The sequence below is a fragment of the Bison bison genome, unplaced genomic scaffold, assembly GCF_000754665.1.
Source record: "Bison bison bison isolate TAMUID 2011002044 unplaced genomic scaffold, Bison_UMD1.0 scf7180017864239, whole genome shotgun sequence".
Classification (NCBI taxonomy): domain Eukaryota; kingdom Metazoa; phylum Chordata; class Mammalia; order Artiodactyla; family Bovidae; genus Bison; species Bison bison.
In genome coordinates this window covers 1,857,875-1,884,225 of record NW_011494811.1, presented here as the reverse complement: position 1 = coordinate 1,884,225, position 26,351 = coordinate 1,857,875, and the positions used below count along the sequence as shown (strand labels likewise).

At 46.4% G+C, this 26,351-nt stretch overlaps 1 protein-coding gene across 1 annotated transcript in view; it reads left to right on the top strand.

Annotated features, from left to right (window-relative positions):
• Nucleotides 1-26,351, top strand: part of SMOC1 (SPARC related modular calcium binding 1) — a 164,695-nt gene that overhangs the window by 97,009 nt on the left and 41,335 nt on the right. Inside the window, exons 8-10 of the mRNA XM_010846817.1 lie at nt 8,462-8,613; nt 10,895-11,042; nt 13,145-13,192. Coding sequence (XP_010845119.1) covers nt 8,462-8,613; nt 10,895-11,042; nt 13,145-13,192 — 348 coding nt within the window. The remainder of the gene's footprint in view (nt 1-8,461; nt 8,614-10,894; nt 11,043-13,144; nt 13,193-26,351) is intronic.

Below are 26,351 nucleotides of genomic sequence, written 5' to 3'. Positions count from 1 at the left end.
GTGAAATATTTAATGACTCAGATTCTGACTCAAACCCAGGAAGAACTTTTTACAAGAGGAGCAATCCACAGATGGAATATTTTACTCAAAGAGGACTTCCCATCCCAGGAAGAGGACAGACAGGACTCAAGGGGCATTCAGGTGGGGTGCTGTGGGGAAGGAGGGTGCTCCTGCACTGGGAAGGGAATTAAACTGATGACCTCTTGGAGTCTCCTTCATACCTACTATGATTTTATGAGTATAATATTCAGTCTGGTGGGTAGGCACACAGTTGACCCACAGCAAACCCTTCTTCAGGAACCTTCCAGGCAGACCCATTAACACACACACAGTCAAGGCTATTGCCACTCTGCTGTGGGTACATATGACATGCCAGGTGGTGACCCTGCAGGCGCAGGTCGTGACATGTGACACTGTGTCATAGTATAATGCTGCCTCTGAAGTGGGGGGGAGGTAGAGTCAACTTTTAAAGTCAACTAAACTCTTGGTGGCTCAGACGGTAAAGCGTCTGTCTACAATGCGGGAGACCCAGGTTTGAGCCCTGGGTTGGGAAGATCCCCTGGAGAAGGAAATGGCAATCCATTCCAGTACTATTGCCTGGAAAAATCCCATGGACAGAGGAGCCTGGTAGGCTACAGTCTATGGGGTTACAAAGAGTTGGACACGACTGAGTGACTTCACTTTCACTAAACTCTTCTGCAAAATGGACAGGATCAGATTTTTTTTTTTTCCCCTGTCAAAGTCTGGAAAAGTAAAAGGAACATGGGAGGGAGATATGACGGCAGAAAAGTTTAATTAAAGTGAAATCAGATATAGGAGGGCTTCCCAGGTGGCGCTAGTGGTAAAGAACCCGCCTGCCAATGCAGGAGACAGAAGAGGCAAGTTTGATCCCTGGGTTGCAAAGATCGCCTGGAGGCGGTCATGGCAACCCACTCTAGTATTCTTGCCTTGAGAATCCCATGGACAAAGAAGCCTGGCGCGCTCTTTGCAAAGAGTCGGACACGGCTAAGTGACTTAGCACGCACGCACGCACAGATACAGCAAGCAAGAAAGAGCCCCCACTCCTGCAGGCCACCCTTGTCCCACCACTGGCCGGATCACCACAGCTCTGCTCTGAACAAAGCTCCTACACAAAGGGACTTATTTTTCATTGGATATTTTGAAAACATAAAAAGTATTTGATACCTTCCCCCCCGAAGTGGAAGTAGAAGTGAACAAATGAGAGGTGCCGTGTTTGCTGTTTACAAAACCTGGGTCGTTCTAGGCACCAAACAAGGGGGAAGAAGTCAAGAAAATAAAGTTCTTCTGGAACCCTGACACTAAGATTTTAAAAATATCTTTATGTGTGTGTTGGGGGGATGCTCTTTACACTTTTTGGAAACTAAAAAAAAAAAAAAGTTCTTCATCATGGATTTGGAAAAGTGGTCCTAACCCTGGCAAGTAGGTGCCAATTTGTAAATTTTGACCTTACTCTTAAGTAGCAGAAGTTCAACTTGGGGTACAGTTGTAGAATCACAGAAGTTTTGGATCAAAAGGGACCTTAGAGATAATCTGGTTCATATTTTCCTTCCTCTCCTTGTCTCACAACATCCAGGGTTCAGATTCTACTTATAATCTCTCACCAAGCCATCATCTATCTTCTGCTTGATTGCCACCAAAGACAGGAAACGTATTACTACCAATGGCAACATAATGCGTTTTGGGCAAGTTTAGTTGGAAAGTCCTTCTCTGTGTTGACATGAGAGTTGTGATTTCCAATAGATGACCCCCTTTCTATCTAAGGGACTTACAGAATCCACAGAAATCTCATTTTCCACAAAAAATCTGAAGACAAACACCATTATGTCCTTGTAAAGTCCTCTCTTACAGCCAAGAAATATTTCTTTTCTCCCTGGCAAAGATATTTAGTTCTAGCACTCATTCCCATATCATAGAGACTTATGTCTCTCTTTCCTCTTGGCTTCTTTCCTCTGATTTCAGTTTGCTGAGTCAACCCCACCCCACCGCCTCCCCCTCCCCGGACCCTGCCCCACACTGCCACAACCCCACCAACCCTGCCCTTATAGAATGTCCTTCCCCAAACTGGATACAGTATTTCAGGTATGGTCAGAAAGAGCTTAGGAAAGAATGGTATTATCTCTTATTCTTAACTCTCTACTGCTTGACTAATATCACATTGGCAGCAATGTTACACCATCAAGTCATAAAAAACATAGTCAACAAGGACTTCCACAGAATTTGAAATTGAGGGGTTACCTTCCCTCCTTGCCTCTCCTCCATTAAATTCTGGAAGACCAGGTAAATACTCTAAAAAGAAAATCCCTCATTCCCCAGCAGACAGTCCTCCCTAGACTTGGCATTGAGCAGGAGACAGTGTCTACAGCCAGCAAGAATAGCAGTGCTTTGAAGCTACAAAGGACATCCTTTCTGCAAATGGGAAGGGGAAAAGGACAAAATCTGCTTGTGCTGAGTGCATTCTCTACATCCAACACTATTTTAGATGCTTTATGTATCTCGTCTCATTTTGTCTTCTCAATAACCTTCAAGGTATGCACCGTTAGTCTTGTTTCATAAATAGGCTTGGAGAGGTTAAGTGACTTTGTGAAAGTCACACAGAGATGGTGTTTAAACCCAGGTCATTTTGACTCCAAAGCCATGTTTTTCCTTCTGCATCCTGTTGCTTCTCATCCAAACCTGACTAAAGATGAGGGGGACATTTGTGGGATAACCTCTTCCAAACTGAGGGAAAAACAGCTCAAGCTAGCCAGACCAAAAGGATTACACCATCTCTCCTGCCTACCCTCGCTTTTCTCACTGCAGTCAAACATTATTCCATGTGTGAAATCACCCAGAAGCTTTAAGGCCACAATCGCTAGATGCCTGAATTAAAAGACCACGTATCATCAAAACAACTGGAACAGAAAAACTTTGGAAAGAAGTGTTGTCCCATGGCCCCTTGCTCCCAAATTCCCACCTAGAAAAGTGCTTGTTTCTTGAGTATTTCATGATAAATGCTGGAAAGGATGGCGTGATGAAGTGTCTCTTAAAACAGTGGTGCTTGGAGTGTGGCCCTGGACCAGCAGCAGCAGCATCACCTGAGGACTTGTTAGAAATGCATATTCTCCAGCTGACCCCATCCCTAATGAATCCAAAACCTCTGTGAGCAGGGCCTAGCAATTTGTTTTCATAAGCCCTCCCCATGGATCTTACTGTGCAATAAGCAATGTTCTCTTGCAGCTTCTGATGGAGAGAGATTCTAGGGCGATAAGTGGCAACCTCAGATGGCCTGGAGACTCTAAGTCATTCAGCTAGGGTGCGTGGCACCAATGGAAAAACATAATTTTCTACAAGGGGTCCTATAGGGAATGCAGAAGAAAGGAAAATATGCCTGCTGAAAATACTGCACTGAAACTAAGTTGTTGGGTAGATCTACAGCAAGATGTTTAACTTTGTGCATTCGTTTAATCCAAAAAATCTACTAACTGCTTTGGAACAACTGGCCGATTAAAGAAAAAAATATGTTTCATAATCCCACTGCCAAGGAGAGTTAGAGAAATATCCACATGCCTTCTGCTTTTAGTTTAACTTTTTCCCGCTGGGAAATGTTCCTGTACATGATAGTAGTCATTTCATTACAAGTTTGGTAGTTGCTACTAAGAATGCTGAATCAAGCCTGTCTTTTTGCATATGGTTCACATTTTTCTGTTTTACAAAAGAAGCACAAAGAAGAGGGATGTGGGAGGGATGTAGCCACTGGGTTGAAGGTGCCTTGGAGGGGACCCCAGTTGTCAGTGAAGGTCTGAGGCAATTCAAGATGGATTTCTTAATAAATAGAACACGAGAGAGCATTACAGAGAAGGAGGTGGGGATTTGCCAGAGGGAAATTGTTTCAAGAAGAGTGAACTAAATGAAAGCCTGATACCTGGATAGTAAGAAAGTATGACTGGGAAAAAGAGAAATATGGCAAGGTCCTGCACATCATTATACTGCCCCCTTTTTTTTTTTTTTTTAAAAAGCATGTTTCATAGAATGCTAATACTACCGTAGAATGCTCCTGAACTGAACTTGGGTTCACGCTCCCTCACCTATGCACAGCAAGGCCAATTAACTGACACCAAGTACAGGTGAAGGGATGTATAGCATTTATCACAGGGCACCAAGCAAAGAGAACAGGCAGCTTATTCTCTAAAGACCTGAATTCCCTCATGACTTTCAGGGCAGCTTTTTTAAAAGCAACATTTGGAAAGAAGGTTGCAGCTTGTGGACTTTCTTTTGATTGGTTGGTGGCGAGGTAATAGGGTGATGTTTCTGGGATCTTAATCATCAATGTCTGGTTCCATCCAGTCTAGGGTCTATATGCTGTGGTCAGCATGTAGTCATCATCATCCATCTATCTGTGTGGGAGGTCATAGTTTCTGCAAAACAACCCAAAGATATGCATCAGATTATTATGTAGATTCCTTGAGGAGGAACTGGGGCTGTTTTTTAAAATTTATTTATTTTTAATTGAAGAATAGTTGCTTTATAGTATTGTGTTGGTTTCTACGAAACATCGACATGAATCAGCCACAGGTTTACCTATGTCGTCTCACACTTGGACATCACTCCCACCTCTTCCCCCATCTCACCTCTCTAGGTTCTTACTGAGCTGGAGCTGGGGCTCTGTTTTATTGAAGACCTATTGTTTAAGCTATCATTACTTTTCTTGCTTGACTGTTCTTCCTTTGTTTCTGCATTCTCTCACTTCCCTAGTTAGTAACTGCTTGAGTCTGCTCTTTGGAACTCAGGGAAGGCCTAGGAGACTAAAGCCTTTTTCTACAAACAAGGAATGGGCTTTGATACCTGAGAGGGCCACACAGGGTCTTGTTCAGTTTCAACTCCACCTTTTCTTTGATATTCCTCTACCCTCTGAGGGGAATACAAGCAGGACCAGAAAGGGGATAAAGTTTTGGATAGAGAGATTAATCATGAACTCAGCAGGGGAACTCAGTTTTAGGGGGATTTGGGTTCACTCACTCACAGTTAAGGGAAGTTCCAACTGTTAAAGAAGTTTAGGAATTGCTGCAAATGGTATCTTCCTCTTAGAGCTGAATTGTGAACTGATTTAAGGTTCTGAGAAGTCCTGCCATCAACAAATCTTTTTATTTTATTTGGCTCAATATATCCAAAGTTATTTGGCTAGAGAACCCCTTCATCCCCAATAATTCCTGGTCACACTCCAAAGGGCATCAACTGTATCCATCGCTATAGCAAAGTGACAGATAGAAAGATGGAGGAGCAGCAGCTTCACATTCCAGGAGAAGGGAAGACAGAAGCCACACTTGGGGAGACTGTTCTCCTAGGGAAGCTGGTAGGAAAAACAGCAAAAATCCAACAACAAATAGGCTACTTTGAGATGTGAGGTGCGACCCTGTCCAAGGAGCCCCCCAAGAACAGCTAAAGGAAAGCAGGCTGGCCAGGGGGCACAGCAGAGGCCCCCGTGTTGTCATCTGAACTACTCCAGAAATGGCCTTCCACTCAAACTGGAGCAAAAGGCTCTTGATTTGAATATTTATCCCACTTCCTCCCCTTCTCCCTCAAAAGAGTTCCATTTTCCAGAGAATTACAAAGAATAAAGATACCTGGGCAGTTCCCTTATATACCAGCCCTGGGACCCAGGCCTTTCTTGGTCTCCCTTCCAGGTCTGGGGGACTCCCGTCTGCCAGGACTAGGTACTGGCCATCATGCTCTCTCTCTTGTCTCTGGGTCTTGGTTTCCCCATTTGTAAAGCGTTTGGGTGAGACTAGTGATCTCTTTAGATTTTTCTCCAGCTCTGTCAATTCTGAAATTTTGTGAGAGCTTGGAGTTTGGGATCTGAATTCCTGTGCTGTTATGAACTAGCTGTGATATTTGAACAAGTAACCTCTGCTCCATGCACCTCTCCTATGAAGGATTTGCACACTGGGTGACCTTGAGGCCCAAATGAGATACTGCCTCAGTCATGGCGGTGTTTGGAAAATCATTGTAAAGACAGAAAGTGGTGCTTTCCATTTGGGGTGTGACATGTGAGTGCTCCTTGGCTCTACATATGGCTCATCATCTGCTTTGCTTTTCTCATGGTTTCCTCCCTTTTGATGCCCCCGTTGGTTTGTTTTGCTCTGTTAGCTGGTGTTTGCTCTGTTCTCTGCTCATCAGTTACTCAACTGCACTCACTGGCAGTGCGGGCCTCCCACATTTTCCCAGGTGTCCACAAGTTGGGCTAATGTTGAAGACTAACAAGCTTAAAATAATTTCAGATTTGTCTTCATTTGGACAGAGAGGTTGACCCGAAGTAAACCACTGGGCTGTTTTTGCAAAGGGCTTCTTGCCAAAAATATTTAAGTATATGAGTCAGAGATGAAATTTCCTACCTAAGAACACACTGCAGTCTAAGCAGAGAGTAACCTCACTTAGATTGATGTAAAAACACTTTTTGTCTTTTAAGGAAGACCCATCAGTTGACATTTTAACCTTCTCAAGGTTGTTCCAGAGTGGGGTAGGAAGAAATGCCATGGTTTGTATCTATACCTTTGTGGTTAGAACAACCCTGAGATCTGAAAACTGCACTAGATGCCAAACCCTAGAAATGGCCAGTTACCTTGTCAGTTCCTCTTGGTCCATGCTCTTCACATAGAGTAAGTCTGAAAGTTCATGAATTGGGGGCTGGTGTTTTGAGCAGGGGGAGATAGAACAAAGGTGTTGTTGTTCAGTTGCTCAGTTGTGTCTGACTCTTTGTGACCTCATGGACTGCAGCACGCCAGGCTTTCTTGTCCTTTACTATATCCTGGAGTTTGCTCAAACTCATGTCTATTGAGTCGGTGATGCCATCCAAGCATCTCATCCTCTGTCATCCCCTTCTCCTCTTGCCCTCAATCTTTCCCAGCATCAGGGTCTTTTCCAATGAGTCTGCTCTTCAAATCAGGTGGCCAAAGTATTGCAGCTTCAGCTTCAGCATCAGTCCTTCCAATGAATATTCAGGACTGATTTCTTTTAGGATCGACTTGTTTGATCTCCTTGCAGTCCAAGGGACTCTCAAGAGTCTTCTCCAACATCACAGTTCAAAAGTATCAATTCTTCGATGCTCAGCCTTCTTTATGGCCCAACTCCACATCTGTACATGACTACTGGAAAAACGATAGCTTTGACTATATAGACCTTTGTCAGCAAAGTGATGTCTCTGCTTTTTAATACACTGTCTATGTGTGCCATAGCTTTTCTACCAAGAAGCAAGCATCTTTTAATTTCATGTTGCAGTCACCATCTAAACAAGGAGGATTGCTTATTAATTTAAAACAATAAAGTTTGCAAGGGAAGAAGGGAAACTAGGTAGGATTTAACATTTGGTCATGTATATATAAACCATTATAATTTACATCCTGATTGCTTTTCTACAAGAAACGTTACTTCTCTCTTCTGAGAGTAATGAAACTATTTCTATATGAAAATAAACTTCCCCTTCTTTTACTCAAACTTTTTCACACTTTTTGCTGATTTCAAATCGCCCCTTCCCTTGGGGCTGGTTGGAATAGAATGTTCTCTAGTTTCCATTGGAGAATCTGGCTGTGCTTTGAGTGCAGATAGTTGGCTAAAAAAATAACACCATGATAATAAAAATAAATAGCTAAGTTTAACTGGGCACTTACCATGTGAGCTAAGTGCTTTATTTACATTATCTAGTGTAATCCGCCCAGCAACTGAGTGAGGTAGGTATTATTATCTCCCTCTTTCTAAATGGCCATGGACAGTCTGAGGCTTGGTTTGACTACAGGCCTTTTCAAGACTGCAGAGGGTTGGAAAGTTCAGTGGTTAACTGGAAGTGGTGGAGCTGGTTAGTTAAGGCAGGCAGGCTACAGTCTGACTCTGTGACCACTGCTTTCTGTCTTCATATGACTTCTTTTTCTTCAAGAAGACATCTTGGAAACTTCCCAGGACAATTTGCAGACAGCCTGTAGGTGGAGAACTGTGGGTCCATTCACTTGGAGATCCTTTAGCAAAGGAAAGTGACCTTGCCGGGTGCTTCCTGCAGCGGTCTAGGTCCTCTGGGTCTTCTTTTGTTCACTGTTGTTCTTTCCTCTGCAGCACACCTGGGGCAGGTGTGCCCATAACTGTGGATTCCAAGCCTCAGAGGAACATGGCAACAATTCCTCATTCAAGCTCAGTTGTAAAACTCTGAAGGACTTAGAAGCAGCCTTCAGCCTGTGGACTTTGTCGTCTGGAGTCTATTCCTTGGAGCCTGGTCTGAGGAAAATACTGAGGGCCCTGGGGAGAAAGCGGAGCTGTGTTTGGGCCTATGGGCCCGGTGTGGGGGCTGGGAGGCAGCATCTGTATGTCCAAAGGAGCACAGCAGGTACTTGCAGGTAGCATGTGGCCCTGGGGACCCTCGGAGCCCCAAGGTCAGATTATATCCCCTGGAACAAAGGTTTGGACTCTGTCTCTTCTTCAGGCATGTGCTTCTGTCCCCAGCAGCCTCAGCTGGGACTCTGCGGGCCCAGGAGGAGGGGCACTCTGTGTCGTCTAGGAGCCGGACTTGGGGGGGCGGGTACCATCCTCAAGAAAGAGATGCTGGCCTTAGCCGTGAGAGCCAAGGGGCCCCGGGTGAGTCAGCGTGGCCACTGGCCCCAGGGACAGACTTCCCCACGGAGGAAGAAGCAAACAGTCAGGCCCCATTAAAATGTTGCCCTTGGCGAGGAGCTGTCCCCTGCAGGCCGTACTGAGTCTGAAGGGGTGGACTCTAAGTTTCCGGGAGTACTCCCCACCAGAGTCTCCCGGGCTTCCTGGGGGTGTCTGGGCCCATGTTGGAGGCCGGCTGGCCAGGCTCTCTGACACAGCCGAGAGCAATCTTGCCCCAGCCGTATCCAGCCATCGGCCCAGGCCAGGCACTGTCTCACACTCGCTGTTTTCCTGGCCAGTGCCCTCGAGGTTCGGTGCTAGGATCCCCGCTTTATAGATGGGGCTCAAAGAGCTAAGCAACATAACTGCCAAATCTGTAACTGGCTGGGTCCAGGATTCAAATCCAGGTGTATCTGGGTTGCTTTCCATTCCATCCTTAGGCCTCCTCGGAAGGTAGCACTAACCTGCCAGAGGACACTAATCCTGAGTGAGCATCTGGGGTAGCAAGCGTGATCTTGGGATTCAGGGCTTGTCTTCACGAGATGAAGCGGGAGTGAAACGTGGTCCTTTGGTGAAGGCATTGAACACAGTTTCCCTGCATGCGTGGTTCAGGTAAATGCCTTAATTATACAGTCATCATACTGGTAGTAGTGAGATGCCCTGCGTCTTGTTCTTAAATCCCAATTTCTGAGTGCAAGTGTGTAATGAAGCAACTAGTTTTGGGGGAAACTGTGGTGTTTGGTGCCGTCACAAGAGCAGAAGTCTTTTCTGTAGCTTTTCTGTCTTGCTGATAACTTACGGATTTTACAGAGGCTGTCTGACCTGTCCTTTCCTTCTGTACCCTGTATCCCTCACCTCTCAGTTTGTATGCTCAATTCTGATATGTCCTTGATCCCAAGAGGCACCTTTTCCCCACACTTTAATGGCACACATCTTGTAATTGAGGTCTACATTTAATGTGGCAGGGCTGTTTAAATTGATGTTACATTTTTAGGATGGATAGAGACCAAGAATTCAGGAAATATGATAATGCATGCATTTATTCAACTCATCAAATGCCTACAATAAATCTCAGGCATTGTGCTAGATGCTTGGAATATAGAAACAGCCAAGTTTCAGTCTCTTGCCTTTGGGAGGTCACAGTCTAATGGGGGAGATAGACTAGACACATCATCAGGCTCGTTGTAATAGGGGGGATTAGGGGAACCAGGCTGTGTGGAGGGTCAGAGGAAGGAGGCGGAGGACATAGGGAGCCTGGGACCACTTTAAGGAGAAGGTGTATCCTGAATGAGGTGGGAAGACAAAGGTTTGGGAGTAGGCTGGGATGGGTTGGGGAATGGTATTCCAGAAAGACTGACTGGTTGAAGCAAACAGAGGCTTAGAATCATAAGACACTAGGGTGTGTTTCTGAGCCTCAACAAGTTGCTTGTGGCTGGAATGGAGGATATGTGGAGACCTGGGGGTAAAACGGGGATGTGGGGAGAGCAGGGGCCAGATCATGGGGATCCCTAAGCTTGTGCAAATCAGCATCATCTCCATCCTGAGTCCGATGGCAAATCTTTGAGGTATTTTAAGCAGGGGATTGATGCCCAGATTTGTGTAGAAAGTAGGTGGAAAAGGGATAGTGGGGTGAGGTGGAGGAGGTGAGCAGAGTGACAACTATTGAAAGAGAAAGAAGAGTGACCCCGAACAAAGCCCAAAGCCTCGTTTTTATGTACTGTTCCCAGGCAGCGTGGACCTGACCATGGAGGCTTGAAGAAGATCAAGCCGTGGTGCAGCAGGGCATCTAGAACCAGCACCTGCAGGCCCAAGTGGTCTTAGCCCCATCACGTGTGGCCTTCTCTCGGGAAAGTCACGTGATCAGTAGGCAAGCGGACTGTAGGAGCAGATGCTGGGAAAAGCTAGAAAAAGAAGAAAAGCCTTTCACTTGTCTCTGCTTCTTAAGGGTTGTATCAACCTACAGGGATGATATTCCAACTTGTACTTGCCAAGTTAGTTCACCAATCCGAACTTCTTACAAAGAGATGGGACATGCAGTGGACATTTCTGAGTGTGGTGTAAGAGATTAAGTGTTAAATGTCATAAGGAAACAGCGCGAAGCCCAAGATAAGTGGCTGTGGTTGCTCCTGAGAGTCACGCAGAAAACCGTGTTTTCTGGCCCATCTTCAAGGGACACGCTGGGGGAGGGCTGCTGGAGTGAGAGGTGGAAGGAGCGCTCCGCCTTGCCGGGGAGGGTTTGAAATGGATGGGAGGCCACTGTTGATACTGTGACCCAAAACTTATGGTTCTTTTCTACTTCCCACTTCCCGAACAGGTGCAGTGCCATACTTACACTGGGTACTGCTGGTGTGTCACCCCAGACGGGAAGCCCATCAGTGGCTCTTCTGTGCAGAATAAAACTCCTGTATGTTCAGGTACCGTAGGGAAGGGCTGGAAGAAAGAAAAGGGTTGGAGAGAGACGCCTTGGCCAGTCTCCTGCTTCTGTGGGTGGACCTTTGAAAGACTGGTGGTGGTTATGAGTCCTCTTCCTGGTCAGGGAGGAGTCCACCTGAGTGCGCTTGCTCTGTTGGGAGTTGGGTGATAGGGTCAGTATATGTCTCTGGGTATGTATTTCTTTATTTTGAGTTTAGGTTTCTGGTTCATTGCTCTTTTCCCAAGTATCAGCTGTAACCTCAAGAGAGCACGGTCTATAAGTTTATAGCTTGGGTGCTCTAGGTTACTAGAGACCCTAGGCACAGTTTATCGAGATGGATTTCAAGACCGCACGGGAGTTCAGCATCAAAGGCTATGGCGAGCAATTAGTGATGCCTTTCACGGGTGCAGGAGAGGGAAGTGGTGGTCTATGTTGCCATATGCTTGCCACCCGTGTAACATACAGTGATGGAAAACACTTGTGCCAGTGGCCCTGAAATCCGGCTGTCATCAGCGGTGCCTGGGGAATTCAAAAAGAACCCAAATGTTGAGGCTTCTCCTTCAATATTTGGATCCAGTAGGTCTAGAGTGAGACTGGGAGTCTACATGCTTATGAAGCTTCTCAGGTGGTTCTGATGCTGAGACAAATTAGGGAACCACTCTTTCATAGCGACCCTCCTAGTAAGTCCATAGGAAAAATCAAGTCTTTTCTATTTCCAACTCTATGGGCATAGAGAAACTTTGTTCTTAGGTCAGTTTTGTGGGATTGTGTATTATGGATTTATAGAAGCCCTACACTTCCATTCTGATGGTAAGGAAATTCAAGTCACTCCCTTAATTCACTATGCAGCTCAGCCCATGTTAAAAAAAAGTCTGTCCCACCCACCAGCTGCTTCCTATTTCTCTGTAATCTGTGTATATGAGATTTTATGTATTTACGTATTTTTAATTTTTAAGTGCAAGCAAAGTATAAAACATTATTCTAACGCCTATGGGAAATTCCAAACTCCAGCAGTCCTGTCCTAACATTTTTCTTTTTCCCCTAAATTTATTCATTTTTTTCGACCAGCCCTGCTATATAAGGGGAAGAGTGAGTGGAAAGGGCAGTAAGTATCTACATTAGGAAACCAAAATTTGCAGGCCAAAAAGGAAAGTTTACTTTATTTGTGGTTTACATGGAAACTGGAAACCTTAATTGGGGTTGGTGTGGGGAGGGGGAGGAATGAAACCTTCTTGCAAATGACCTGGAAAGTTTCATTTAAAGCAAACAAATGTGCTAGAAACAAGTCATGCAGGGTAATATAATTGAATTCGCACAAAGCTCGTATATGGAGAAGGGATCGGATATGAACAGGGATGGATTTCTTCTCTTTTGTCGTGGGGACCTCCCCCGATGCCCTTCCATGCTTGAGCTGGCTGTGCCCTGCGTGTGTGGGGCAGGGCATCCCGGGGAAGGCAGGTGCAGCAGGCTCAGGACTGTCAGATGGGGGCACAGGGCACCCGAGTACATGCAGGGCACCGCATTTGGCAAACCCACCCGCTACCCACCCTCCTCGAGGATCGGGCTGCGTCTAGAAAATTGTTTCCATGCCTCAGACTATTTTGGCCCATTCAGTACAATTGGGCCAACAATTTTCTACTTAATGCAGATGGAAAATCGCCGATTTCCTGCCCTCACCAGCAAGGGATGTCAGTCACTGCATTTGCAGTGAGAGGGGTTTTCTTTGCCGTCGGCCCTACTGACTGAATGTGGCTCAGAACGTGGAACTGGTGGGAAGTGGAGGCGAGGGGGCAGTGAGTGGAATGTTCAACAAAGGAGTTATGTGGATGTGGAATTTTGTAAAAATCTGCTCAAAACTATTGCCAGGGAGCCTGGAAATCATGGTTCATCTCAACAGTGCTGTGATACCAGTGACATTGATGTTAAACAAACCCCACTCACATGTATGTATGTACTCACTTTGTATATAATGTTCCTAGTTGTGTATACAGTATCTATATACATAACCATATGCTCCTAACAGCAGGCTTTACCAACTCTTTGAAAGAAACCAACCGCGATGCATTCTGAACGTCTGTGTTTTTGTTTCCCCTCTCACCCAAGGTTCGGTCACCGATAAGCCTGCGAGCCAGGGTAACTCAGGAAGGAAAGGTGAGTGGAGTTTCACGCTTTATCTAAATGTTTGCTTCTAAAGCCCGTCCAAGCAGGCGTTCTTGGACAAGATGGAAGGAGCCTGGCGTGAAAGCTAAAAGTGCCCTGCAGAGAATCTGCATTCTTATTCTGTTCCCTCCCAGAAGCCCTGGAGGTAAGTAAGGCTCATCACCTCCCAGAATTTCTGAGCGAGATGAGCAGTGCACATTGCAGGGGAGGACCCTGAGACCCTTGGTTCCTGGGAAGTTCAGTCAATCAACTACCGGTGTGTAGCCAGAGTTAAACAGAAAAGCACAGTGAAGGTGGGCATGCCCAAGTCTACCCAGACTCTTCTATTTTGGAAACCCATCTGAGCATTTTTTTCCCTCTTTGAGTCTCCTTGACAATTGTTCTGGCACATCCAGAGTCTCTTCACTAAGACTAGCATGCTCCATGGGCATGTGACCTGGGCAGCTGTGGTCCCAAAATTCTTATTTTGGCCTTGAACTTGGGTTTTGTCAGTGCAGTGCAATGGGACAGCTAAGCGTGCATGTGGGCAGTAGAGACATGGGTACTGTGTGCATTCACTGTGGCTTCATTGACAGATGGCTTTTGTGATGAGGGCTACTGGTCTTCCATAACCTGCTTAGAATTTTCATTTTTCTTTGCCTAGAAAGTAAGAAAGTATTTGTTACTCAGTCGTTGTCTGATTTTTGCCACCCCATGGAATGTAGCCTGCCAGACTCCTCTGTCCATGGGATTTCCCAGGCAAGAATACTGGAGTGGGTTACCATTTCCTTCTCCAAGGGATCTTCCCAACCCAGGGATCGAACCTGGGTCTCCTGCATTGCAGGCAGATTCTTTACTGTCTGAGCCACTAGGGAAGCCTTTCTTTACCCAGAACAATGATAAATAGCGAGTTGAAAAACACCATGACAAATCAAGAGAGAGACGATGGAGGAGAGGATCAGACTTAATACTTTAGTGTCTTTCATGGCACCCTTTCTCCTGTGTTTTGAAGAAAAGGCTTTTTCACTCTGCACTGGGCCCTACAAATTGTGCAGTTGGCCTTGATGAGGGCATTTATCTAAGTGCTGGTTAGTGGACCAACCGACATGAGGAATGGGCCTCTGGGATGTGCTGACCATACTCTCCAGTATGGAAGACGCTAAGATTCGCCACTTCTTACCTCCAGAACAGCATACACACAGACAGCTGGTGGTTACATGGAAAACAGGTTTCAATCTTATTGCCCATGCAAGCACTCCAGAAGCCTCATTTTGGGGTCTCAGGTAAAACGCAGGTGGGAGATCTCAGCTGAGTTTGAGCCCTCCTACTTGACTCTGAGCCTTGGGAGCTTCATGCTCATAAGAGCTATATGGAGAGTTGGGCCTGCAAGGATCAGAGTAGGGCAAGCAGGCTTATCCTACACTGCAGTCACAGAGAGACCAGGGTGAGGCCCTGGCCCTTGCCCCAGCTAATTCCATGGGGACCCAAAGAGGAGGCAGAGTCCCTCTGCTTGAATGGAGGAACTGAGAGTCTGGAGAACCTGCTCTCCCTGCATGCAGGTGCTCCAAGAAGATAGGGAGTAGAGCTTGGTGATACCACCTCCTTCTAGAAACCATGGACCAAAGGACCCAATGGGCTGCTCCCCTACCAGCAAACTGGAATGAGTAAGTGGGCAAAAAGAAAGTACTTCGCAGCCCCAGGGAGACAGCCTTGAATGTTGGTGGTTCCCTCCTAGGGGGGAAGGCAGGAGAGGGGATAAACATTTCTTCCTGCAAAGATCTGAAATCATCAACACTGTGAGTGGCATGTCTGCTTGTAATTGATTGGGGTTGGAAAAGGGAACTGCCTTCAGTTTTGCTTGTTGCCACTGAAGTCTTCAGGAGCATAAGCTTTAATCCTGAGCATGAGGTCCTGGTGGTAGGAAAAAGAAAGAGCAGCCATGCAGAACAGACCACCCAGACTTTCCCCACCAAAGGGAACAGAGTGCATGATGCTGGATGAAGCACCTGCCCCAAGAAAGGCCAACCGGAGGATCTGGCTTTTAAACTGCACAAGGAAATAACTTCCCAGGTTGTCTTGTATGTTGTGAATGATAATAGGAATCAGACCGTGCTCACAGCAGGCTCTTGCTGATCCAGGTGGGAGAAGGCAGGGGAATCTGATTCCTCCAGGGAGGGGGGTGGATAGAGTGTGAAGCCTCAAGTTCCTACCTCTTCACTCCCTTATCCCAGCGGGTTCCTCTGTCCCAGATGGTGGCGTAGGGGCTTCCTCTTTGGTGCAAAGGCCTGGCAGCGGGGAGGGAAAGATGCTAGGGCTCACTTGCCCCCTGGAGACTTGACTTCTGCCCAGTGGCCTCTCTTTCCTTCTACTTTGGAGGGTTCCCAGAGGTGCTGCAGTCTGTGGGGTCACAAAGAGTCGAACACAACCGAACAACAGCAGAGGTGTTGAATCTCTTCTCTTTGTCTGCCGCGGGCAGGGCAGTGAGAAGCCACCTGTAGGAAGGCCCACCTGAAGCCACACCTGTCCAGGAAGCTGGGGTTTGAATGGGGACAGGGTGCGAGAGGGCATTGGTAATATCCTGTGTCGGCCCCACCGAGGTGCCTCTTCAGCTGCCACTTGAGAATGGAATGTGCTCCGGAGGGCAGCAGGTGGGAAGACACAAAGGGCCCTTGTCTGAGCTCGTGCCCACATGGGGGGTCTCCCAGAAGGCATCTCCCGAGAGCCGCAGCTCCAGAGACCTGCCCAGAGGGACGCTCGGCCCAGAGGACGTCCAGAAAGAAGGCGAGGCTGGGGGTCTGGGTGTGTGTGCGTGTGGGGGCTGGGGGGGTGGGAGCAGGGGAGGAGCACACCCAGCTCTTTCTTTCCCTACCCTTCTGCCTTTTTGAACATGCTCCATGGACCGGACTTGGAGGGATCGGTTCTCTCCACCTGGGAGGAATGAAAAGGCGTATTGTGTGACGGAGGGTCTGGTTGCCGGCCAGGAATCAGTCCTCTGAAGGCAAGGAGGAGAAAGGCAGAGTGGGAGGAGGCCCGGGGAGATAGCAGGAGGCAGGAGAGAGGGAGAGAGGCCAGGCGGTAGCAGGTCACAGGCGTCTGGCCAGCAAGCAGGTCTGGGTCGCTCCTGCTCCTGGGTCCACAGGTGTGGGGCCCGAGGGGAGAAGTCGGGGGAAGGAGGGAGGGAGCCCCGGTTATCTTACCCAGATGCACGTGCTGCAGGAGAGGAGGAGGGTCAGAGCTTCAGACTGTTTACTTAATCCCCTGGAATGTCTTCACTGTGCTCTGTTCTTTGGGCCCCTTGTGTTTCCCCGGACTCCTTTATGGGCACATGTGTGGTAATTAACACATGCGGGGTAGGTCCCGGGCCATGTGTTTGAGTTTCAAATATCCATTGATCTGGGACACTCCCATCCTGCAGCCGTCCCTTCTCTGATGGTCCTCACCCTCCGAGAGAAATGGAAGGGGTATGTGTGCATTTTGGGGGGTGGGGGCACACGTGCATCCACATGTGTTTTATTGATGCTGACAGAGGAATATCAGAAGAGAGGAAAGGACCCCAAGCAACCCCTGAGTTCTGACCATCTGCTGCTAAAATAGTTGAAAGCTACAGAAAGTGAGAGGAAGGAATTTGGGGTTTCCATTGAAGTAGAAAAGTGACTGGGAAGCAAAATGTGATTTAGAAACAGTGACTTTACCCTGAGCAGCTTCTCCTGGCCCACCAGGGCTTGTGGATGTTCCTGAGGTGCCTCTTTCAGGGGTCTAGATGCTAACAAATGTGGGCAATTTGAGGGAGTTTCCAGGATAACCTAACAGAGTCAAGGACTGGTCCTAGGCTTCGTTGCTTATAAGGTGCAGTAAGGATGTTCTCAGCTTCCAGTGGGGTGTTGGTGGGGCAGGTGAAGAATGGGAGACTAGTGGGAGAGGACTTGGACAATGATTTCTGGCAGTTTCTGGGAACTTTTTCTCTGGAGCGCCTAGGATACGTGGCCAATGAAAATTTAGGATCATAGGGAGTTTTCTGCAGTTTACTCTTTTCTTACTTCTAAGAGCTCTGGGAGTGAGCAGTGTAAGGAAAGTGAAAGAAGAATAAAAACATTTAGAAAACTGCTCTCTTTTCTGCACATGCTCCTGTATTTGTCAAGCCAGTCTTGGAGAGAAGCGGAACTTCCAAAATACAACTCATAGAGACTTCTTTGATTGCGCCCCCCACCTCCCCCCCCTCCACTGACTGCTTCATAGCATGTGTTCCAAGTGAAGAATGGATCACAGTTATTTTTCCAGAGTCCGTCTCTGGGTCTTGGATTTGAGGATCTCTTGTGGTGTTTGGTCTACAAGTTGATGCCAGCTTGGACACCTTGTCACTCAAATGGTGGAGCCATCAGCACTCCCTCTCAGGGCCGAGGGATGTGCTTAGGGCAGGGATGATGGATGGTAGGTCTCCCAGATGAAGGGGCTCATGTGCTCTCCAGCCTCCGCTCTCATGGGGGTTAAGTACACCTGAAGGGGTTTCCTTGCATTGCCTCGAACCTGGTGGAGGTGTGCAGAGTCAGCTGTCTCAGAGCATCCTATACACAGAATGTCACCCCGTTCACGTGTCTTTCACCTCTTCCCAGCCACCTCTTTTTTCTCTTCTCTCAGCCCAGAGAGGGCGGCTACGTTCATAGGTGATCTGTCAGCCTTGCCACCAGATGGCTTAAGTCTGATTACCCTCCAGCCTGGGCTGGATTTGAATGGATTTGAATGGAGATGGGCAACTGATGACCTCTATGTGTTGACCTCGGCTCACATTGGATTTCCCTGTGGAGAACCATTCATTCTGATGCGTGCCTGCTACAAACTGTACCTAAGTAGCTCCAGGCCCATGAGATGCAGCTCTTTTCTTCTCTGCATGCAGTCGCTGCTGCTGGCTGGTGTCTGAGCCACCCTGACCAAGCCTGGCATATCAGTATATCAGCTTCAAAGAGATCAGTTGCAGAAGCGGTGTGCATGAGTGTGCTTGAGTATTCACGTGTGCCCCTCATCTCCCACTACCCACAGTTCATTATTCCCCCAGCAGGGAGTAGCTCCATCTACTCAACTGCCCACCCTCCATCTCAGCCCCTATTCTGTGGTCTCCAAAAGAAAGTTTATGAATGGAGGATACCTGGTTTCCAAGGAGTGGAGAGGAAACAGGGTTTGTGATCTGGAAAAGCCCTCTAGCCGTGGATTCTAACGAGTGCCCCGGTGTTGTTAGTGACCGCTGGTGTTTTATACATGGCTGTTTCATTCTTTCATTCAACAAATATTCATTAAGACTTCAGTGCCAGCTTTGTGACAGTCCCTGAGGACCCAGTGGTGGGTGAAATGTAAGAGCCCTCAGCTCGTGGAGCTCACACTCTGACGGTCTTAGCCTCTTCTTGTCGAAGGCATCGTCATGGAGGGAAAGCCTCCCAGAGGAGCACAGACTTCTAGATGCTGGGATACTGGAAAGCAGGGGAGGGATGGCAGGTGGCTCCTCCAAATGCCCTGGCCAGTGGCTTCCAGGATTAGAGCCTCTAAGGAGAGACCCCTGGAGGAGGCTGCCTGGGATGAGCATGGTCCACTGGCAAGTTCTTGATTCTTCTGCCTGGTACCTTTGTGGGGCCCCCGAAGTCTAGGGGACGGCTCCGAGCTTGCCTGGCCACTGAGGATATGTTCCTTGGCTGAATGAGTTCAGTTCCAAGTGTGGCCCAGCAAGCTGGAGGGAGGCAGGGATATCAGCCTGTGGGTGGACAGACAGGCCTTGGGGCCACATCTGAACCACTCTTCAGCCCTAAGTAGCTCCTGTGGTCAAGGCCAAGGAGTTGTCACTCTCCGGTCCTGTTGTACCTGTTGAAGGAAAACCATGAGGTTCAAGGGCTGCTTATTCTAAAATTTATGTGGAAAGGCAATGGTGGTGTTGTTGGTTAGTCCTCAAGTTGGGTCCGACTCTTCCCGACCCCACGGTCTGCAGCACGCCAGGCTTCCCTGTCTTTTACTATCTCCCAGAGAAGGCAATGGTACTAGAGTAGCTGAAACAGCTTTTAAAAAGAAAGTGAGAGGAATCACTGTATGTGATTTTTTTTTTAAACCAAGATATCTTTAGTATTTTACTCCCTTCATGACCCTTTATGAATTTTCAATTCATGCTTTCCTTTGGTCATCTAAACAAATGTGGTGACTCCATATTTTTAAATGTCTATTTTATTCTGTTTTTATTTTTGACTTAGTTTTTTAAGAGTAGTTTTAGGTTCACAGCAAAATTAAGAGGAAGGTCCTGAAATGTTCTATATGCCCCCTGTCCCCACGCATGTGTCACCTTCTCCACCATCAACAGCCCCCACCAGAGTGGGTACCTTTGCTACAACTGATGAACCTAAGTTGACACATCATTAACACCCAAAGTTCACAGTTTACATTAGGATTCACTCTTGGCGTCGTATACTCTGTGGGAATAGACACAGGAGTAGTGGAATATCCACCACCACAGTGTCATATAGAGTATTTTCACTGTCTGTTGACCTAAGGATCAACAAAACAGAACAGAGAACCCAGAAATAGACCTACACAAGCTCGGCAAACTGATTTTTGAAACGTGCAAAAGGAATTCAGTGGAGAAAAGATAGTCCTTTCAACAAATGGTGCTGTAGCAATCAGGCACCCAGTAGACAAAAAACAAAAACAACTCCCCAAGACCGTCAGCCTAAACCTCACACCTCATACAAAAATTAACTCAAAATGGCTCTTGGACTTAAATGTAAAATCTAAAGCTATTACAACTTGTATAAGAAAACATAGGAGAAAATTTTTAGAACTTATAAGTAGGTGAACCTTGAGCTTTAGTGTTTTAGAATACCAAACATGTGATTCAAAAAATTTTTTAATTGATAAATTGGACTTAACCAAAATTGAAAACTTGCTTTCAAAATATCTTGTTAAGGAAATTAAAAACTACAGACTTGGAGAAAATACTTACAAACCACCTATCTGACAGAGGACATATGAACATATAAAGAATGCTAAAAAACTTAACAGTTGAAAACCAATTTAATTTAAAAATGGACAAAATACTTGAATAAGCTTTTCACCTAAGCACATATGCAGAAGGCAAATAAACACACAAAAAGATGTTCAACGTCATTAGCTATAAAAAGTGCAAATTAACCAACAAGGACCTATTGCATAGCACAGGGGACTAGACTCAGTATTATGTAATAACCTATAAGGGAAAAGAATCTGAGAAAGAATATGCATATATATGTGCATAACTGAATTGCTGTGCTGTACACCCAAAGCTTACGTGATATTGTAAACCAGCTATACTTTGATCAAAAATTGTAAACTGCAAATTAAGAACATGGTAAGATATTACTACACACCTATTAGAAGAGCTAAGATAGTGACAATACCAAATGTCACTGCAGAGGAACTGGATCTTTCATAAATTGTTGATAAGAATATAAAATGATACAGCCACTCTGGGAGATAACTTTGGAAGTTTCCTAAAAAAGTAAACAACAAAACATATGCTTACCATATAATCTAGTGATTGCACTTCTGCTTATCTATTCCAGAGAAATGAAAACTTATGTTCACACAAAAACCTGTACACAAGTAGTCACAGCAGCTTTATGTGTAATAGCCAAGGGTGAAAACGTCCCAAATGTCGTTCAGTGGGTGAAACAAACTGAGGTGCGTCCACACCATGGAATACTACTCAGTAACGTAAAGGAACACACTGTTGACACTTGGGGCAACAGCTGGATGGATTTCAAGGGCATTAGGCAGAGTGAAAAAGTCCAACCTCCAGAGATCGTCTACTGCATGATTCCATTTATATAACATTCTGAAAATGACAAAATTATAGAGATGGAGAAAGGGTTAGTGGTTACCAGGGGTGAATGATGAGGTGGAGAAGGGGAAGTGTGATTATAAAAGGGTAGCACATGGGATATCTTTGTAGTGATGGACTAGTTCTATATTTTGATCGTGGCGGTGGTTGCGTGAATCTGCACATGGATAAAATCGCATAGAGCTACACACCGCCCACCCAACCAGACACCCAGAGCAAGTCCACGCAAAACCGGTGGGATGTGAATAAGGCCCCTGGATTATACCAGTATCAATTTCCTGATTTTGGTATTATACTCCCATGATGTTATCTATATAATTATGCTAACTGTAAAGATGCTACATGGGAGGAAACTGGGTGGAGGGTACACGGGGCCTCTCTGTGTGCAATTACCTGTTGCAAAGTCATTTTTAGTTTAAAAAATTAGCCCAGGCTCTGGGTGCACCCAGCTCTGAACCAGCTCTGCTGCTGCCAGTGCCACTGATCCCCTACACCCCAGCCCTCTCACCACCCTCTTCCGTCTCTGGTTTACCCTTTTCACCAGCCCTTTGTTTCTGTTCTTACTCAAGAAAGAGCTTGATGATGTGGGGAACTGCTTGCAAGAAGACAGTTTTAAGCTTGTTTTCACTTGTATTGGGAAGGAGGGTGCAGGTGGGTAGGCAGAATGTAGAGCATTGATCTCTCACTCTGGAAAGGACCCGAAGTACTCAGATAACTTGTGTTCTCAATGGTCAGAATCAGGACAGCTCAGAGTACATTGCTGAGCCTTGTTGGTCATGGGACCTCAGGAAATGTTGAGGTTAACAATTCCATCCTCCCCCTGGTATGATTCGGGCCAGGTTCTTAAGGGACATTTCTGTAAACAGGCACTGTTGTCTTCCTGTGATGCCCGGAATAAGTCGTCTCGACTTTCACACTGGGTCTGAGTCACATGCTGAGGGGGATGATGGTGCAGGAATAAATGTAGTCCCTTCAATAGCAAGAACCTTCCAACACTTCTACAGGGCTGAAGTTTATCTCCATGTCTTGCAGCCTGAATGAATTCGAGAGGGAGGGTGACCAGTGATGGACCAGGGTTTGGGCAGAACCCAAGAATCGAAGGGGATTTGGGATCATTGAGAGACTTTCTGAATCTCGGGTTGGGGGTGGTGGTTTCTTTTTCTCTCATTCTCCAAGGCTCCTCAGTCTCAAGACCCCAAGAGATGCCATTAATACAGATTCCTCCTCTGGCCCCTTTGACACATTTGCTTTTGAAGGACCTGGAAGAGAAAGCTCTTTGTATGTGGTCAGAATAAACTCATTGTACACCCAAACAATTAACTCCTCAATGGACTTGCCAGCCCCTTGAAAGGCCCGGCCCTGCCTCCTTGGACCTCTTGGGCTCTATTCAGTCCCTTAAGCACACCAATGTTTTGGGGGTTTTGTTTTGTTTTGTTTGTTATTCTGAAAAGTCTTTCCTTGCGAATAGTCAGAGCGGGTCAACATTGTCCTCAGCGCAGCATTTAGCTCCACTCGCCAGCGAATGTCAATCAGGAGTCAAAAAGCCAAACAGAGGAGGCTTTGAACAGTGTCATTGGGGGTTGAAGTGACTTCCAGCTGTCTGTGCATGGGCCAGGCCTTCTTGCAGGGCAGGGAATTGTGGTGTCACACAAACCCACTGTCTGGATGGGCTTACAGGGCCCGTGAGGGGGCTGCGGGTCTCTGGGGCTGCACCTGCAAGGGGAGGCGTGGTTGCAGGGCTGGGGAATTTTGGGGAGGCCAGATGCCTGCTCTGGGCCTGAGCAGTTGCCAGCACCGCTTGCTCACTGCCTCTGGGGTCTTGAACAAATCACTTCCTTACGCTGAAGCTCAATCTCTTTTTATCTGCCTGGTGACTTCCTCTGCCCTGGCCAGTGGCAAGAATAGATGAAGAAAGCAACCTGCTAGGAGTTGAGTGTTACAAAATGTGCTAACACGTATTATTCTTGATCTTGACATCATCCTTGAGAAATTTTCTCAGGTTTGACTTATTTTTCGTTGGCTGTTGTTCAGTTTCTCAGTTGTGTCCGACTCTTTGTGACCCCCATGGACTGCAGCACGGTGGGCTCCCCTGTCCTTCCCTGTCTCTGGGAATTTGCTCAGATTCGTGTCCACTGAGTCGGTGATGCCATCTAATCCTCTGTTCCTCTGGTGCCCCCTGCTCCTTTTGCCTTCAGTCTTTCCCAGCATTAAGGTCTTTTCCAATGAGTCGGCTCTTTACAACATCCTAAGTCAGCCTTAGGATTTCTGTATTTCTGTGCCCAATCTCAGGACTGCATCATTTGGAATAATGAGTGTTATGTTTCTATCTACATATGTCCATGGGATTCTCCAGGCAAGAATACTGGAGTGGGTTGCCATGCCCTCCTCCAGGGGATCTTCCCCACCCAGGGTTCAAACCCTTGTCTCTTATGTCTCCTGCATTGGCAGGCGGGTTCTCTACCTCTAGGGCCACCTGTAAACCCCTATTTTTCTTTAATGTTTCCAAATTTACCTTTTCTCCCTGTAAGAGAAATGATCATCTTTGAATTGGGTTTTTTTCAGTGTTCCATCTCCTCCAGCAGGAAGAGTATTATGGCATCAAAGAAAAATAAAGTCTTACTATTGCAGGTCTGTAAGAATCACCAAGAGTGAACATACACACATGTGAAATCATCATGTGCATATGTGTAAACTGAATTTCAGATGTATTTTTCTTTACGCTCTATGGAAGAGTCTCCCCCCAAATTAAGGATCGCTCAAATAATCTAGCTACTGCCTCCTGATGGTGTATCTGTGACGGCTTTGGTACTCTGTCCCTCTTTTGATTTAAAATCTTTATTAAGCTATAATTACACACCATAAAATTTACCCACAGTAAATGTACAATTCAGTGAATCTAGTACATCTGTAGAGAAGTACAGCTATCACCGGAGAACATTTCCATCACTTCCCGAAGAAACCTTGTACCCATTTATAGTTATATTGACTCTCTCCTCCAGGCAACCATGTATCTGCTTTCTGTCTCTATAGATTTACCTTTACTAGGCATTTTACATAATGGGGTTGTACCATATGTAGTATTTGCGCGTGGCTTCTTTTATGTAGTGTAATATTTTTGAAGTCATCTATATGATTATATGTATCAGTAATTCTTTCTTTTTAACTGCTAAATAATACTCCATTGTATGAATGTATCACAATTCGGTTACCTCTACACCAGTAGAAGAACATCTGGATTATTTCCAGTTTGAGGCTGTTAATGAATAATGCTGCTATGAATATGTGTATATATGTCTTTGGGTGGATATGTCTTTATTTTTCTTGGATAGATTCCCAGGAGTAAAATTTCAAGATTGATTGGTAAGTTTATGTTTAATTTTTAAAGAAATTGTCAGACTCTTTTCCAATGTGGCTACTCCATTTTACATTCCCATGAAAAGTGAATGAGGATTTGAGCTCCTCCATATCCTTGTTACTTGATAGTGTCTTTTAAAAAATTTTTAGCCATTCTAGTAGGTACATGGTGGTATCTCATCATGGTTTTGATGTGTGGTTTCCTAACAGTTAATGTTATCGAACACCTTTTTGCATATTTATTACCTGTCTGTTGATCTTGGAAATGTCTATTGAAATATTTTACCCATTTTGAAATCAGGCTGTTTGTCTTCTTATTGAGTTGTAAGGTTTACTTGATTTTTTATTTTAAAAACTGTCGAATTTTCATGCTGCAAATCCAATTTTAAAAGTAAGCAGTTGGATAAGATGATTTAACACTTGATGATTTAATGCCTTCTTTAAGAGGCCTGTAGAGTCTTTTCTAGCCACAGTGTCCAGAGGATATCACTGCCCAGAGAAGAAAAGCGAGGGGTTCAGGTTATCCAACTTAGTGAATGTAAAGCCGGGGTGTGCACAGTGACCCCACTGGAAACTGGGAGGCCAGGGGTACACGTAGAAGCTTTTCTCTCTCCCCAGGGCCCAGCGTGGGGCCCGGTGTCGCCCCAGGGCTTGCCAGGAAGCAGGCTTGATGTGGACCTTGGACCCAGGCCTTGGACCTGTGTTTGGGAGAAGGGTGCGCTTGTTTGCTGGGTTGGACGCCAGGTGCCCAGGTGCCCGGAGATGATGGTCAGAGGGTCCTGTTGGCTTTGGCTTGGCTCCCCACCCTTGGGGCATGCTGGATGCCACAGGTGGCTCTCCTGGCAGCAGGGCGCCTTGTCTTTTCTCACTTCATAAAGATCTCCCGCTAGGGCCTCCGTGGTGGCAGTGCAGCTGTGTGTCTTCACCCTCGGTGACCCTACCCTGCAGGAAGATTCGCTCCCTACACGTGGCTTCACGCTCTGTGGGCTTCTGAACCTGCATCTGGGCGATCGTGGAGGTCCTCGACTTCCCCGGGAGTGGGGAGACTGGAAACCCTCCTTCCTCTCCTTGAGCAGCAGACTTCTTTGCTGATTGCTGGACCAGATGGGCCGTCCCAGCCTCTCCTGTCAGTGATGGGAGAAATAAACAGAGTATTTTCTGTTTTCCTGTTCGAGAGAGAGAGATACAGCTCTTGGAGTATGGGATGATTTTAATTGAATATCAAGATATCACATAAGCCATTTTGCACTTGGCTTGTCACCATTGTCCCTGTGAGAATGTTTGATTTCTCACTTTCTCTTTGTTACCTTTAAGACTCCTGAAAGGAAGCCACCCTGTGTGGAGGGGCTGAGCACACTGTGCTGGGCTATTTAGACTGTGAACCCTGCATCCGGCAGGAGCAACCAAATGTGCATTGCAGCTGCCAAAAGACTTCATTCAGTGGTTCATTGAATTCAACGGAAAGGGTGTTAATAGAGTCGGGGAAGTGATGCTATTTTAAAAAATGACATTGTGTGTTTTTTCACTGTGTTTATTCTCCCTCAATGACTTCCAGATCAAATGGGCAGTTTGGTGTCAAAAGATGACTGTTCAGGACTCCAATTTGAGGCAAATAAGATATTCAGTTTCATTATTCCTCTCCTCCTGAGGCATCTCATGTCCGGGGATGATTGTCGGCTTGTTCAGGATCGCCCTGGCCCCTGTGGGAGTTGGGTCTTACGTCGGCACATGGCAATAATAGCAGGGTCAGGTGTCACACAACTCTCAGGTTGCTGGCCTCAGCCTCCAGCAAGGGTTAGGATCTCCATAGCTATTGAGTCTTAAGATCCCAGGGGTAGGGTATTGGTGTGAAAAAAGGGATCTGCTCTCTGTGTTCTTTCTCCTTCCCCTGATAAGATGCAGGGAAGTCTGCCAAGAGTTCTGGGAGCTCCAAATGCTGGAGGTTGTTATTACTGATGATCTGACCTGCGT